Source organism: Oreochromis aureus, linkage group 8 (genome assembly GCF_013358895.1).
Source record: "Oreochromis aureus strain Israel breed Guangdong linkage group 8, ZZ_aureus, whole genome shotgun sequence".
NCBI classification, from domain to species: domain Eukaryota; kingdom Metazoa; phylum Chordata; class Actinopteri; order Cichliformes; family Cichlidae; genus Oreochromis; species Oreochromis aureus.
The window spans coordinates 18,045,852-18,061,506 of record NC_052949.1 but is presented as its reverse complement, the minus strand read 5'-3'; the positions used below and the strand labels follow the sequence as shown (position 1 = coordinate 18,061,506).

At 39.9% G+C, this 15,655-nt stretch overlaps 2 protein-coding genes across 2 annotated transcripts; one reads left to right on the top strand and one right to left on the bottom strand.

Moving 5' to 3' along the window:
* Positions 1-231: 231 nt before the first annotated feature.
* On the bottom strand, positions 232-7,985 carry pax10 (paired box 10). Its single transcript, XM_031741835.2, has 9 exons — positions 7,950-7,985; positions 7,303-7,431; positions 6,288-6,515; positions 5,916-6,113; positions 4,231-4,313; positions 3,939-4,095; positions 3,566-3,639; positions 2,278-2,407; positions 232-2,179 (listed from the first exon to the last, which is right to left on the bottom strand). The coding sequence occupies exons 3-9, from the start codon at positions 6,391-6,393 to the stop codon at positions 2,079-2,081; spliced, it is 849 nt and encodes a 282-aa protein (XP_031597695.1). The 5' UTR covers positions 6,394-6,515; positions 7,303-7,431; positions 7,950-7,985; the 3' UTR covers positions 232-2,078.
* Positions 7,986-12,664: 4,679 nt separating this feature from the next.
* zgc:92313 (uncharacterized protein LOC436869 homolog) lies at positions 12,665-15,167 on the top strand. Its single transcript, XM_031741840.2, has 6 exons — positions 12,665-12,997; positions 13,193-13,305; positions 13,399-13,475; positions 13,810-14,081; positions 14,317-14,477; positions 14,657-15,167. The coding sequence occupies exons 1-6, from the start codon at positions 12,952-12,954 to the stop codon at positions 14,909-14,911; spliced, it is 924 nt and encodes a 307-aa protein (XP_031597700.1). The 5' UTR covers positions 12,665-12,951; the 3' UTR covers positions 14,912-15,167.
* Positions 15,168-15,655: the final 488 nt, after the last annotated feature.

Genomic DNA, 15,655 nt, shown 5'->3' with positions numbered 1-15,655 from the left:
AAGCATGCCGAGGTTAACTGCAAATAACCTTTGATTTACTGGCCAGTGGTCTAATCTAACTGTATTTTGGAATGTATAATGTTGCTACTTTACATAGATGACCAGTTACCAGCCTGTTACCAATCTACATAGACATCACTATTATCCTTTTCTTTTAAAACTTGTGAACCATGCAAGTGCAAAACAATGTCACAAACGCAGACCTTTAATGATTCATTACACACAGTTTTATTTTCATTAAAGGGATCCAAGGCCTTCACAAAAGGGTTGACTCTTGGTAGCTATACAGTACTAACACAACACACAACAACAAAAACAACACAAAGGACTTATGTGAACGAGTGAAAACACAAATAAATAAGGGCCGAAAGACATTTTGTATGAGATGCATCAATGAAACCAATAGTCAGAGGAAAGTGAGCAGAGGTTCAAACTCTGCAGATTACAGCAACAGCTTTTTGTACAATACTTGATTTCATTTCTGATAGGAGCTGATTGTCTGTAGCAGCTTGTTTTGGTCATGCACATTTGTTAAAGCCATTGCTGTTGTATTGACAGTGTTGCATTAACTTCACAGTTATTCACCTCTACTTCCAGCTTTGATTGTCTCTTGAATGTTTGCACTAAGTTTTGGTACTGATTGTCATAGGCTAATAAATATTTATGATGTGGTGTATCATGTATATATATCACTGCAAACTTTGTTATGGAATTGCTTCTGATTTCTTGATTGATTGAATTAAAAAAAATTGCATCCACAGCATATAGAATAGAGACAAAATGTAGCTGATTTACAGTTTGCCCCCCAAAAGTCTGCTAATGCCATTTTTATTATTGTGTAGACTGATGTTATGATCAGCCAGTACTGACATCAGCATTACTAATCAAACTTGTGCTTTGAGAGTGAATGAGCCCACAGCATGCTACATTCTTCCCTCCAATAACATCCGACAATATTTCACACTTATCTTCATCATACACAGATGTCTGTACAAAAATATGTGGTCTCAGTGTAATGTTGCTGGCAGGATAGGCAGGATTTACACTTGTCATGGTATGGGTTTTTTTTTTTTGTTGTTGTTTCTTTTAGTTTCAGTACAAGTGATTGCTGTAAGCAAGTCTAAAATCTTCACAGTAGCCTCACACAGCTTATGCTTAGGGAACAAGCTAGCTATCACAATATCTTTGAGCTGCTCAAGTAACAAGAAACTGTGGTTACACTTCACAATACACCTGACATACGCTGGCATTTAGGATTGATCTTAAAGCTGAAGGGTAGAAGTAAAGTCAGGTATAATTTAAAACTCAAAGCAATCTCCTGCACCCTTTTTTGATAAACGACCCGAGTGCTTGTGGTAGATGGCTGACCTCTGGGAGGATTGTTTCGCTGGAGGTTAAAAGCAAATTTTGCTGCTAAATCGATAGAGTCCTCTCACGAATATTGTAGGGTCATCACCTTACAACATAAAACCCTTTGAGATGGCTTCTGCTGTCGAATGGCACTATTTAATTAAACTGAACAGAATAAATAACATTTTTGCAACATAATTCTAAAATGTAAACACTTTTTTTTTTCGGAGATGTGTATTGAGCTTTAGGAAGACCAGTCTTTTCCTCTTTGTTCTTTTTAGTGCTTTTGGCTTGGATCATACATACTTATAAAAGAAAAAGCCAGACTGTGTAATGGAATTTTGGAAGGTTTCAAAGCTAAGTCTTAAATATCAAATGCTACATTAAACCCTGATTTAATCCTGACTCTAATCCTAAACACACCTCAGACTGATCCTATACCTAATCCTGACCTCAGCGCTATGTACACATACTATCCAAAAGTGCAACCTGATAATACTAAGATAACACCAGTACAGCCGGAGTACTGTTAAGTGCAACCAAAGCTGCTCTTGGCTGAATTTGTAAACATTTAATGCATTTTTGGGGTCTGCAACCCCTTCGAGGCCCCTCTATAGCTCAGCCCTGTGCTTGCTTATATTCTTTTCTTCGCACTTGTTTTTATTTTACATGCCCTTTTTTTCCTTCTTCTTCTCTCGTCATGCTGATTGGCAACAATTGTCTGTTGTTCACTGTAATCTGGCCCAGTACTGACCCAGGCTCTGACTCATGCTCTGCGGCTCAGTTCCTGGGACCTGGACTGGCACTGACACCCCAGGCGATATGAGCCCTGAATAGAGGAGAAAAACAGTCAGAAGCGTAAAGAGTCAGACAGAAATCACAGATAGAAATAAAGCAAATGACAAAGTGATGCTAATAAACGCTCACCCGTGTTGGAGTTGGCCGAGGGTGGAGACTGCAGATGAGGGGAGGAGTACGCTGAGTCAAAGCTGCGCGGTGCAGAAGGAGATGGAGGTAACATGCAGGAGTAGGAGGAGGCCGACTGGGGAGGAATTGACTGAGAGCGGACACAGGAGCAGAGGAGAGGAAAGATGTTGGTACCCGTTACATACAAGTCTACTTTTAAAAGCAGAGTCGTTGCTGTTTATTAGACCATCTAGCACTAAAACAGTTACAGCAACATGGTTTGGGTTTAACCACACGGAGGTGCTAGAGGCTTGTGGTATGGTCAGAGTGTGGTTCAGCGTGGCGGCAACAGCAGCGTCACACTTTTGTTTAATACTGCAGATGCAAAAAGAGTCAAGGTTTTCTTTCAAATCTTTTTAAAGATTTAAACGTTGCGATGAATATATTTTCAGAAATCAGACCGGGCAGACATTTCTAATGCATTATTTTCGATGCTCTGGCACACATGAATTACATTCCACTGAAAAACCAGAGAGATGTGCATCCCACATCCCTCAAAGCGGGGATTAGCTGCAGGCTCCAGACAAAATATGTGAAAGCAAACTGCAGTTTCATTAAAAAAGCATTTTATATTTTATAAAAAGCCTTTTGTTCAAAGGCTTTTATACAATATTGCAAACCTTCCAGCTTTCAGAACAATGCCAAAGTCTGCCAAGGCCTTCAATCCGACAGCCCCTTTGCATTTTTCACCGGAGAAATATTCAATGCAAAATAAATTTGGAGTTCAGTGGTTGAAAAATATGATTAATAAACTTTGATTGATAAGAAGGAGCTATAAGTTATAAGGCAAGTCAGAAAAACAAGTGTACATCTCCAGTTTCTTGTATTCGGTGCTTTGCTTGAAGCCACATGTAGAAAAATTAGAAAGAAGAACCTTATTAAGAACTGACTGGATTTATTTGACTGTAAAAATGTCCAAATTATGGCATTATTTCAGTCAAAATTTGAGAGAAGCAAACAAAAAAAACCCTAATGTAATTCATATTCATTCACATGATTTAATAATCATTCATCAGTTTAAAAAATAAATCAATTTAAAGGTCTTTCAAGCCATATGCCAGTAATATTAAAGAATACTGCTGTAACCACATTTTTTTTATCAGCTGCAGAATCATTTATTAACTTTGATTAATATGAATTTCAGAGCCTAGAAGTGATAATAAACAGGTTCTGATCTGTTATGATGACTTTGATGTAGTTTGGAAGGTGCTGATGATAAATGATGAATGACGAATGATGAATTTCCAACCTGGACTCCAGATGAGAAAACTGACAGGGAGCTGTAGCTGGGCAGGGACGACTCAGCCTGACTCAACATGGACCCTGGAGAGAGAGAGAGAGAGAAAGAGAGAGAGAGACACAGGGTGCACGCACGGTGAGCATGTGCACACAAATTTACGCACAAGCATCTCGCAGTGGAAACATTTTAATATAGATGCGGTCTAATGGAGAACCTCTAATGGTTTGCCAGCCTGCAAATGTCAAGCAGAGGGAGCTCTGAGGCTGGTAATTATAAACTACTAAAATATTCCTGTCACCAAATACATAAATTATTGAGAGAATAGGTAAAGTCTTGCTTTCAGGCTCCTCGTGTGCTGTATGAGTTAAGTCAACAAACACACCTGAACTGCTGCTGTGCTGCTGATGATAGACAGACGTGTTGAAGGAAGTGCTCAGGGGGGCTTGGCTCTGCGAGCAAGAAGTCACACCGCCTGACCTCCGCTGATTGCGCAGCTTCTCCTCTCTCCTCCACTTGGCTCTTCGGTTTGAAAACCACACCTGCCAATCAAAGAGTCCCGTCGTACCCGTTTGTCTTGTTGTTAACAGCTACATTGGTTTATATATTTGGATTCTGTTACAGGTTAGGCCTAACAAATAAATGTGACTGTAGAGGAGGACTGAGAGCTTCCTCACCTGTATCCTGGCCTCAGGTAAATCGATCTTGTTCGCTAATCTCTCCCTTGCAAAAACATCTGGGTAATGCGTCCTTTCAAACTCTGCGGAAGATGCAAAGCATCATCAAACACACAAAGTGAGTCCTAAGCCTGGCGTGCTGTTCACACATTTTGGAACCATCACATCATTTAGTCTGAATTAGAATTAAGCAGAAATTGATTTTTATTGAGATATTTTAGCAGAAATCAATCACCCTACATGTTGGGTAATTACTGCTTAATATCAGCATTACTAATTATCCTTCTTTGGAACATATAAATCCAGGATGCTGAGCTGTATCCTTACAACCATTTTTGAAATATTTATCTGTTGCACTTTGTATAAAATATTTATGATTATGGAACACGCAGAAAGTTCATATGAAAGGATTCAAGTTGAGAAGCTGTCTAAGCACTTTATTTCACAGAAGGCTGAGTAAAAGTAAACTGAAGAAAAATCCTTGTAGGTTATTGTTTTTCTTAATTAGTATTGGAAAATTGCATTGTTTGTCACTTATTTGCATATATAGTGACTTAGTACACAGTGTCTAACAAACAGTGTGGCTTGAAACCAGACACTTCGTATTAGTGAGAGTTTCACTTTTAGAGCATCAAAGGAGTTCATTTCTAGGTGACAAACTGCTGACATTTTTGTTGTTGACAAGTCGAAACGCGAATGTGCCTCGCCCTGTAAGCGGCAGCCTGATTCATCCTGATGAACTCTGAAGTTTCAGGTCTAGTTGTACAGATGTCTTTATAGTCTGAACTGTTTCCGTTCAAATTTTTTAGTAAAATGTCATGAGAGAAACCGAAACCCGAAAAGTCAGTAAATAATCTGAAAAAGCAGCAGATAATTAAGTTTCATTTTAAATATTAAATTAGTTGAGATCATAATGCCTGCAAATAATAAAAAAAAAACCTGTCCACACTTAATAAATAAATACTTAATAAATACTTATTTAGAAAAAATAATGATACATTTGCAAATTGAGTCTTGCAAATTGTTATAATTGGCTTGGTTATAATTGGCGTCAGTGTCAACATATGATTGTTATTGTGCCTTGACTGTTCAGTGAGGTCAGTGTACCTCATTAATGTCATTTGCACAGAGTGACCACAGTGATACATTTCCACTCGGCTGCACAGTGGACATTGCGTCCTTATTTAGCTCAAGGGCCCTTTGCAGCCATATCCAGTCAAGGGTAGCTTTCTGATCCCTCTCAGAGGGTATCGGGGCTACGAGGGCCAGATCTCGCTGCATAATACAAACGCGGCAAACACGCATTATCAAACCTCTGCTTTACATGTCCCCGGAGGCTATTCTGGACCAGATCGGGAATATTTGTGGAGTGAGGACTGTGGATAATTTGCATCTGGTAATGTTTATTCTCATCTGCAGGCTCTGATAAAGATGATGTCCTGCCAAAATAGACACGGGATGATTTTTGTTTTCTCATTTGCATCCCCCACTCCCCACAGCCATTTAAGAAACTCCTGCAAACAAGGTGTAAAGAATATAATCCAATAGAAAAGGTGTTGTCAGGGAAAAAAAAAAAAAAAAGCAGCAAGACGAGCTGTGTCATGACACGCTCTGGTCTGGCTCGCACCAGTGGAGAGCAGCGATTGGCTGCGAGGAGAGTGCTGTGCGTGCTTGCATGGCCTGACCTTTCTCCAGAGCCTCGATCTGCTCCTGCGTAAAGCTGGTCCTGTTCCTCTGCAGCTTCCTCTTGAGCTGCAGCCTCAGCTGAGACTCCTCGCCCTCATCCCGCTCCACGGGGACTCCTCCTCCTACTCTGCCCGCTCCACCTCCCCCTGCCTCGGCTCCCATGCTGCCCTCCGTGTCCAGCAGACATCCCTCAGACACTGGCAGCAATGAAGGTGACAAAAGAGATGTGTGTTACATGGGTGTGTGTCATATTTTAAGATCGCAAAGGCTGGTGATGTAACCACGAAACGACTTGGAAAGTGGTTTAAAATCAGAGACGGAATCCTTGCGTTCTGTGAGGGCTGTGTCGAAGACAGAAAATGTCCTCTCACCTGTGCTGTGTTGCGTCTGGATGGCGGTGGGATCATGGTACCAGTTGTTAGGCCCACTCCAGTTAGAGCCGCTCTGTAGGTTCAGCATGGTTAACTTCTCATACATAATACGAGTGTCTGAACCACCATGAAGAGAAATAAAAGAGTTCCGTCCTGCGTGCGTGTTTGACCCTGTTTACTGTCACCTTGGCTCCTCTCTCCCTTCTTCAATCCTCCAAATCGTACCTCCTAAGGTGGGGTGGGGAGGCAAGGTTTAGGGGTAGGGGCAAAGAAGAGAAGAAGAGGAAGAAGAAGGAGGGGTTCATATCGCATGAATTCACACATGGTTGGCATTGTGGTGAATTAGCCTCATGATGACAGGCAGAAATGGAGTTAGTTACATGCTCGCTGTCGTAACGAGTGTGTGTTATACATTGCTAGGCTAGTATACCAGAGGGAGATGAAGTACATTAGAAACCACTCTGAAAGGCAGTACATTTATGGTGTTACTTGCTTTCAGCTCCTTTTTTTATGCCAGTAAACCAAAACATGTTCGCAAGTCTGTGTAGCCAAAAAAACTGCAATCACATACTGTACAGCGGCTTTGCAAGCAAGATCTGCTCTGAAGCCTCCAAAACAAACTCATGGTTAATGGTCACTATGAAAGATAAAGAGCAAAAGTATTTCATTTATCAGTGTTATCAGCTTAAATAAATATTTGCCCAGCTCTCAGGTAAAACAAAACTGTTGGTTTATGTTTGGGGTGGGAAGATCTCCTCTTTGGAGAGTTATACAAGGAAGGTAAAGGTATATCAATACGGAGCCACATCTTACAAACTACAGCCGTAAGAAAAATGTCAAAGGTCAAATGTGATTCATTTAGATCGTCTAGCACAGGGATGACAATTTAAACACAAAGTCCAGAAATCTTTTAAATAAATATCAGTGGCGACGATGCTGACCCCATAGCCCGCGATAAACCAGCAATTAAATAAGCAACCAAACCAAACACACGGCACAATTTCTCCAAACTTACCGCGAGTGTCCAGATGAAATGATGAGGGGGTCCTGTGTGTGTTACTCGCCTCCTCCGTGGACCTCTATTCCCCTGGTCCCCCAATGTCCCTTGTTCTCCAGCTTTGTTGACAATGCCGTGTGTGTGTAGCTGTGCGTGTGTGTGTGGAAAGAGGAGAGTAGGAGAGAGATGGAGAGAGTTAGACAGGGTGAGAGCGAGTGAAAGAGGGAAAGGGGGGGCTCTGGAGAGAAATGCGTCTGCGGGCACTCTTGTCCTCCGAGCGATGGGGAGAGAGCGAGAGAGAGAGAAGGAGAGAGAGGAAAAGAGGGAGAGAGAGAGAGAGAGAGCCACCGAGGGGTGACAAAGTGAGTCAACATCAGTGTCAAGTTTGAACTTAATGCCAGCAAGAGGAGGAGGGGAGGCCGAGAGACTAGAGCATAAAGCACAGATAATGGAACGATAGTGGCTGATGAATAGATGATGGAATTCAATTTTAGCCATAAATTACACATAAATATTAAGTACAACCAAGTGTCTAACAATCAGACACGTGACATAATTAAACTCGCTGCCCTAACTCAGGGCCTAATTTGTACTGATTCTTGTTTGGATGTTTAAATGATGTGATTGATAAAACTTTGAGAAAGCTTTGACGTATCTATACGTACCTGCTGTCCTGCTGCTACTGTAGAGTCTTGTAGGCATGAGAAGATTCGATGACTGCAGGATGATTGGAAATCATGATGAATAAAACTTAAAAAAGACACACTGGTACGTTTTGCTTTGGTATCTGTGAAACTAAATTGTTTAATTGTTGCTTCATTGTGAAAATGATGTGAATAAATGTATGTAATGAAAATACTTAGGGACAGGTATTAGGGCCATTAGGCTTAATAATAAATTAATAATTCATACTTTAATACAGAGTCATCAATTTGAACTACAAAAAATATTTCAAGCATGTTATTTAAATTTAAAAAACAAACAAAAAAACGTAAATGTAACAAGTATGTAAGCGAGATGTTTTTGTGTGTATTGTGTAATATTAAGGTTAACATTATATATTATTTCTTCCAGCTTGTCTAAGAAGCTGGATTGAAGAAGGATGAGCAATAATTTTACTACAAATCTCATTAGATACAAAAGTATTCTTTATGACCAGATATTATTAAGGAAAAAAGTTCATTTGCAACCTATTAATAAGCTATTTTTGCTATTATTATTGAGCTAATTATTATTTATTTATTCACTTATATTTAAACCTTTGTAATAATTGTACATTTATTATTCTGGAAATCTGAATTAAAAGAATGAATAATTTCTGTTTTAAACGATCCATATATTCATTCGTTGTTTCATCATTTTATAAAACTATGAAATTTTCTTTTTTAGAGAAGAATGTTATAGTTTTATGGTAACCTATTTTTAGAACATAAACATGTCACGCTATAGAGCAAGTTAAAATGTTGTTTAACAAAACCATTCACTAATTTATTCAGTTAATTAGTTTTTACTTTGGCCTATAGCAGCGACTCGCCTGCATTATTATTTGCAGGATTTGCAAATAATGAAAATAATTAGGAAACATATTTACATAACTTTCTTTAGTTTTCATTTTTGGTTATAATTTCAGAAGACATAGATTTTAAAATTCAGCATAATGTAGAACAAAAAAAATCCAGCATGTTCAGATTTAAGAAGGTGAAACCTTCAATGTTCTCATTTCTCATCTCAAATGATGATTCAGGTATCAAATAATTTCTGGTTTGTTTTACCTGCCTGTGATCTAAATAATGAACTCAGCCCAACTCTATAGTCAGTTTTCTAAAGCAGCTATTTGATATCACACAAACACCGTTTTTAAATCTTTACACTGGTGTTTCAGGCCTGTTTAGATGCTGCAGATGGCCAGGTGGTTTGAATTCCAGCTTTTGTGAGAACACCCAGGTATTGTTCCCTGACCACAGAGGTATTGTTCCTCTGCTATAACATGCAGAGCTTACAGCTATGGGACAATGAACAAAGGCAGTGTGTGGCCCCACAGTGGGTTAAAGGAGCACCATACTGAAACCCTTGGCGATAGACACACAAGGTCTGATGTTAGGTGTAAGTAATGACGCAGGTATGACGGTACACGGTAGAGTCGAAGCCAGAGAACAGAGAAGAACCAGGGTTTAAATATATCTCTTTGCAACGGAAGAAAGGAGAAGAGAGCGATGAAAGATGGGAGCAGAGAGGCAGAGGAGAGAGATGGAGAGAGTGAAGAAGAAGTATGTGACTTTGGGGTGGGTGTAGGGGCTTGGGGATGGGGAGGGTGCCAGCTTGTTTTATTTCCGGTTGACAAGACTTTGCGCTCCCTTTCTCTCTGTCGCTCCCTCTCTCTTTCATACTCTGCTATTCTTTCGCCGCTGCCCCCATTGCTTCATCCAAGCCCCCCTCCCTGCACCTCCCTCTTTCTCTGTTACTTTCCTCCAAGACGTGCCTCGGAGAAAAGAAAAAGACTTGACAAGTTCAAAGGTAAAAAAACAAGGAAGAACAGTGGTGGAAGAAGCGTTTAGACACTTTAATTAAGAAAAAAATATTGAATACTTCTTAAAAGAAACCCCCACCCCGAGAGGAAAAACAGCAAGACGTACTTTGAGCGTGGATATTAGTTTTTATAATACAGAATGGGTAAATTTCACGACTTTCACATTGTTTTTTAAAAAAAAGCTTTTTAATGTTACAGTTGATTCAAATGGGACTTTAGGTGGTTTAAGCTACTTTATGTATTGTTAGGAAGTTAAATAAGTCCATGATTTAGCTTTTGGGCAATCTTATACAGATGTGTATCACATGCTTCATGTAAAATAATAATTTTTAGAGGAAGTCATTTTACTGTAATAGGAGAACAAGGGGAACCAAACTGTAGTGCTTGTGCCAAAAAAATAAAACTTCCTGAAAATATACTGATAAAAAATACTAACAGTGAACACAGAAATCAGGGGATAAGTGAAAGACTGTTGAGTAACAAAAACTGCTCAGCTGATTTAAAACTGGACCCAAAAATATAGCATTAACACATTACACACACACACACATTTCACCCCACCCTCTTGTCTTTTTTTTTTTAGCCTATTGACCTTTTGTTTTTTTCCTCTATTCTGAAATTATTGTTGCATCTTATTGTGTTCCAGTTGTTGGAATATGGCTTAACCTATGTGATCCCTATGTGCTGACTGCAGTAGTGTGTGTGTGTGTTCGTGTGTGTGTGAGAGTCTCTGTGCGTGTGTGTGATGGCGCGTGCTTCACTGCAAAGATTCATGTAGCTCCGGGACATGCATTTTTTTAGTGCATCTTGTTAGTTCATTCCTGTCACCTCTCTCTCCCGCTCTCTCTCTCTCCCTCCCTCTCTTGCCATCCCTTGCTTTTTCAGCGCTGAAGGGGGGATGGGGAAGGGGAGGTGGACCGGGCCGGGAGGGAAGGGAAGGGGTGGGGGCAGTGGAGGTGGAGGCAGTCACCATGGTTACAATGCCACGACAAATATTCATCAAGTTGTTAAAATAAAAACAAACAGGAGTGCATTATAATTGCTCTTACTGACTGGATCCAATAATGCGTTCATATATTATGAGTGAGAGGAGCAGAGAGGAATGGCTCGTGCTCAAAAAAAAGGAAAGAAAGGAAAAAGAGCCTGTTAGTGGTAAAAAGGGGATATCGGGTGTCCTGGAGGCAAACACAAGTGAGGCACACACTCACATGTACTCATTTCAACTCTTTTCTTTTTGTGTGTGTGTAACTTTATTTTCCCATTACCTGCGTATGGAATTCCCTATGAGTACTTTCGTGAGTCTCCCCTCTCTTCTCTCTTTGTCCCTCCATCTCTCGCTCTTCCTTTACTGTTGTGTAGCCTCGGGCGATACTGTGATGTGTCCTCCCTCTGTCCCTCCCTCCCTCTCCCTCTCTCTCTGTCCCTGTCACCTTCAATTGCTCTGTGAAACTAGACACACTGCCTGGGGCGGGGAGGGAGGGAGGGAGGGAGGGACAGACACAGGGAGGGAAGAGAGGAAAAAGAGAAAGGCAAAAAAAGAGAGAAAGACAGACAGCTTTATAGACAGACAGAAGGAATAAACATTTGGTGTCATGTAAAGAAAAATAGGATTACCACAGACCACATGTGTGGCCAACATGTAAAAACAAAATCAGCTGAGGTGATATTTACAAGTTTGACAATAAGACGTAATCCTCTAATAATGTTATGGGGGAAACAACAGAAAGACTATTTGTCCAATTTAGTGCACCCTGATTGTGTGTCCCTTGCACACCTGTTAAGCAGATATGGACTATGATCCTTTTGATCTACAAACACATAATAAAAGCATGAGGGCAATATAGGTGTAGCTGAATCACACAGGGGCTTTTTAGAATGTGTGCAATATTGTCAGTTTTATAAAATGAGTCAATAAAATATTTTATGGTTAACTTTGCTAACAGTCCCATGGAGTGTTTACAGGCATAACAATACTGGGTTCAAATGAAAGGCTTATCAATTCCTACGCACAATGTTAATGCAGAGGCAGATTAGACCACTGCCCAACGCAACGTTTATACCACTGCTGCCCTAAATTAATAGTACTGGTCATTACCAAAATATTTTTTTCTATTTTTTTGTAATGGAAAAAGAGCACCAGTGTCTACAGGCTCTTTAAATGAAATTATATTTTTAGTGCTAAACTATGATTATTGTTGTTAGCCATGAATTTTCAAATTTACAAATTTGAATGAGTATAGACAGATGCCTAATAAATATCAATATAATTTATAGTTTTAAACTAGATTTTGACAGATTTCTTCAATATTTGTGTTTTTATGTTTTATTGAGAGGTGGTCTAATAACGTTTTAGCATTAAATGTGCCTCATTGGTGATGTTCGGAGTTCTTGAAAAGTTTTGAGGTGTGAATATGAAACTGTAAATTTGTATGAATGAAAAGAATATTATATTATAACATTAAAATGAGATTAAACTGGTTATTTTCACTAAACAGTACACAATCAACTCATACTAATGCAGCTGGATATAAGAACATTAAAGCACAGCTCACATGACATTAACTCAAATAAAACAGATACCAAGTAGTGGAGTAGTCTTGCTCCTCTTTACCAGTAAATACAGAAGTGAAACAACAGTGCATTCAACCCAAACAGGCTTTCATCAACAGGCAAAATGTAAACACAAATTCAAATTTCTTGGTATGCAAAGAACACCTTTAATAAGCCGAAGGAAAAAAAAACCCCTGATACCTGTAACTAAATGAGGGGAGGACAATCTGATTGGTTGGGTTTTCCATTCGGTAAACGTTATTGGTTCCGGCGGATTCTGGGGGGCAGAGCAAGACTTTCGGTTGGCTGTATGAACACACAGGTAGGCAGACGATTAGGCGCAAAGCGGATACTCAGAGTCTCACCGATACTGGTAAAACCTGAAACCTATGATTGTTTTTTTCGACGCCGTTAAGTAGGGAGGGCGACTTTAAAGAAAGGAGATGTAATTTTTTTTAAAGACTTAACTTCACAGCTGGAGACTCTGATTAATGATAGAGGACGCTGGGACATATTTACAGCGTTTTATAATTGAGAGATAACCGCCTCGGTAGTAGTTGAACTACATTTGTGATAGAAAACATCGAATCATGTTAGTGAAACCGAAATTTCCTGCTGTTTTCTGGTTCATAACAGGTGAGTGGGTTCCCGTTAGCTTCCCTCGCCATTTTTTTCTTCCCCACCTGAAAAATATCTGTTGTCTGTTCTTGGCTGAGGAAGTCTGTCATTTTCATTCCTTCTTCTTCTTCTTTTTTTAAGTAACATTAATTAAAAAAATATATAAGTAAATAAAGTCCAGCTACCGTGGTGTACCTACTTTCCCTCCTCTAGGTATTTTGACTTCTAACGCCCAAGAATGTGGACGACCACCATTAATGCAGGACAGGATTGTGGGCGGGCTGGATGCGTCAGTAGGCGAGTGGCCGTGGCAGGTGGATGTACAGGTGAGGCCTTGGAAACTTTAGTAGATTTTCATGTATTAAATTGTAAAGTGTATATTTTAATTACTCTGCTCACTAAATCCTCATTGGTTACAGAAAAGCTCTGCTCATATCTGTGGAGGCTCTCTGATCACGGAAAACTGGGTTCTATCTGCAGCACATTGTTTCCCCAAGTAAGAACACTTTCCTCTTAGAAAGGGGCCTGTTCCCTTTTTTTTTTTTTTTTTTTTTGGAAGTGTTCTTGTGTCCTCTCATTTGTTAAGAAAGAATGACATTAAAAACAGATTATGCTTGGATTTTTTTTTGTTTGTTTGTTTGGTTTTTGCCCACAGGTAGCGTTCTTACATACAAAAACCATCATCATTCACAAAAATTGTGAAGCTTAAATACAGAGCTGCTACTTTTTAAAGTTTCTCTTATCATCAGTCCTCATTTCAGGGAACACCTGCTTGTAAAGTAAATGTTTAGCCTTTAATTCATTGTCTCTCTGTCTTTTTTTTCCCCTAGTCCATCTGATGTTAGTTCTTACACCCTCTATGTTGGTCGCTACCAGCAGAATGGCTTCAATCCACATGAGTCATCACATAAAGTGAAACAGATTGTGGTGCCGTCTGATTATACTGACCCTTACAGTGGAAAGGATGTGGCGCTGGTGGAACTGGCCAGCCCTGTTACCTGGTCAGATTATGTCAGTCCTGTATGCTTACCCACCTCTGACACCCTGTTCCCAAGTGGCATGATGTGCACTGTCACTGGCTGGGGGAACATCAGGGATAATGGTAAGGCTTTCTAAATTCATGACTTTATTCATTGCATGCATACATATGACTTTTGGACAGCATTTTTATCACCAGATACCTATTATTTTAGAAATGTATAACATTTCATCCCTATGGCCTGAGTGCATTATGCGTACACTTGCTCATCTTTGTGATCGAGGCTTTATATTTATACTGGACACAAACACTCGCCACCCTTTTTGTTCTTCATCCTCTGTCCTCGTATTCCCCTCAGTCCCTCTGCCAGGATTCGGGACTCTGCAGAAAGTGCAGGTGCCAATCATCTCCCAGAGTTCATGTCAGGAGATGTACCAAACGGACCCGACGGAGCAGGTGAACATCTTGTATGACATGATCTGTGCTGGATACCAGGAGGGCGGCAAGGACTCCTGCCAGGTACTGTTGGATCAGCTGTTTGTGCTGTGTTTATATTAACAAAACAAGAAGTGGCATTGAAAATATTTTGGATTACCTCCTCCTTTTTCTTTTAGTCACCCAATCTCTACTTTGAACAATCTTCTGCTTAAGCACTACTGATTTAATCTTTTTGGATTTTTTCCCCCCTCACTTCTCAGGGTGATTCAGGAGGGCCTCTTGTTTGTCAGATGGTAAACGGGTCCTGGGTTCAGGCTGGGGTGGTGAGCTTTGGAACTGGCTGTGCTAATGCAAACAAGCCAGGTGTGTATGCCAGACTGACCAACTACACAGACTTCATTACAAGCACAATACCGGAGTTTCAACTGTATGACCATGCTAATCAAAGCAAGTGTGCGGGGGCTCTTGTGTTGTTCAGCTGTGTGATCGCTCTACTGATGCTACTTCAGAAATGAGACTCTGAAAGATGTCAAGCAATCGGAATTCACAAAACTGATTGTAACGAGTATAGGTGGTTTAGATTATTCACAATTAAAATATTTTACTTTGTATCTGACATGCAAATGATGCCAAACTGATTTCTTCTCTATGCTGAGCTGTCAGCACTGATTCAGAGTATTCAAAGTAGTTCTGAGAAGGATGTATTTTAAATCAAGTAAGTAAAGATTATCTTTTGTATTTGAAAATAAATTGTGGATTTGATGCCTGAAGTCAACTTGGTGCTGTCTTCATCTTTGTGTTTGCATCAGTTTATACAGTCATTGGCTAAGGTTGGGCGATATGTAAAAAATGTTCCAACTGACAGTTGTCAGTCCAATAACCAACGATTTTTGTTGGGCGGAGCAATGTTATCATGCATGGACTGATTTGCGCGTTTAGAAAACAGAATTGCCAAACATGGACGAACTAATTGCCAAATTGCACACTGGAAGAGAAGGAGCAGATAGAAATGGACTTACCTCAGCGAGGAGGTCGTAGACGGAGAAGACGATCCACTGGCTTGGTGGAAGTACACCTTCAGAATGCATCTTTAGCACCGCAGCTAATATTGTTAACCACCTGCACACTGCTAAAACCTGATAAGGTAAAAGAATTTATAAGTTTTGTTTGGAGGGAATATTTTACCTTCTTTTCTTGATTGTTTCAGTGTTAATATAGCAACTTCTTGCATTATTCATTTACTTATTTCCTTATTTATT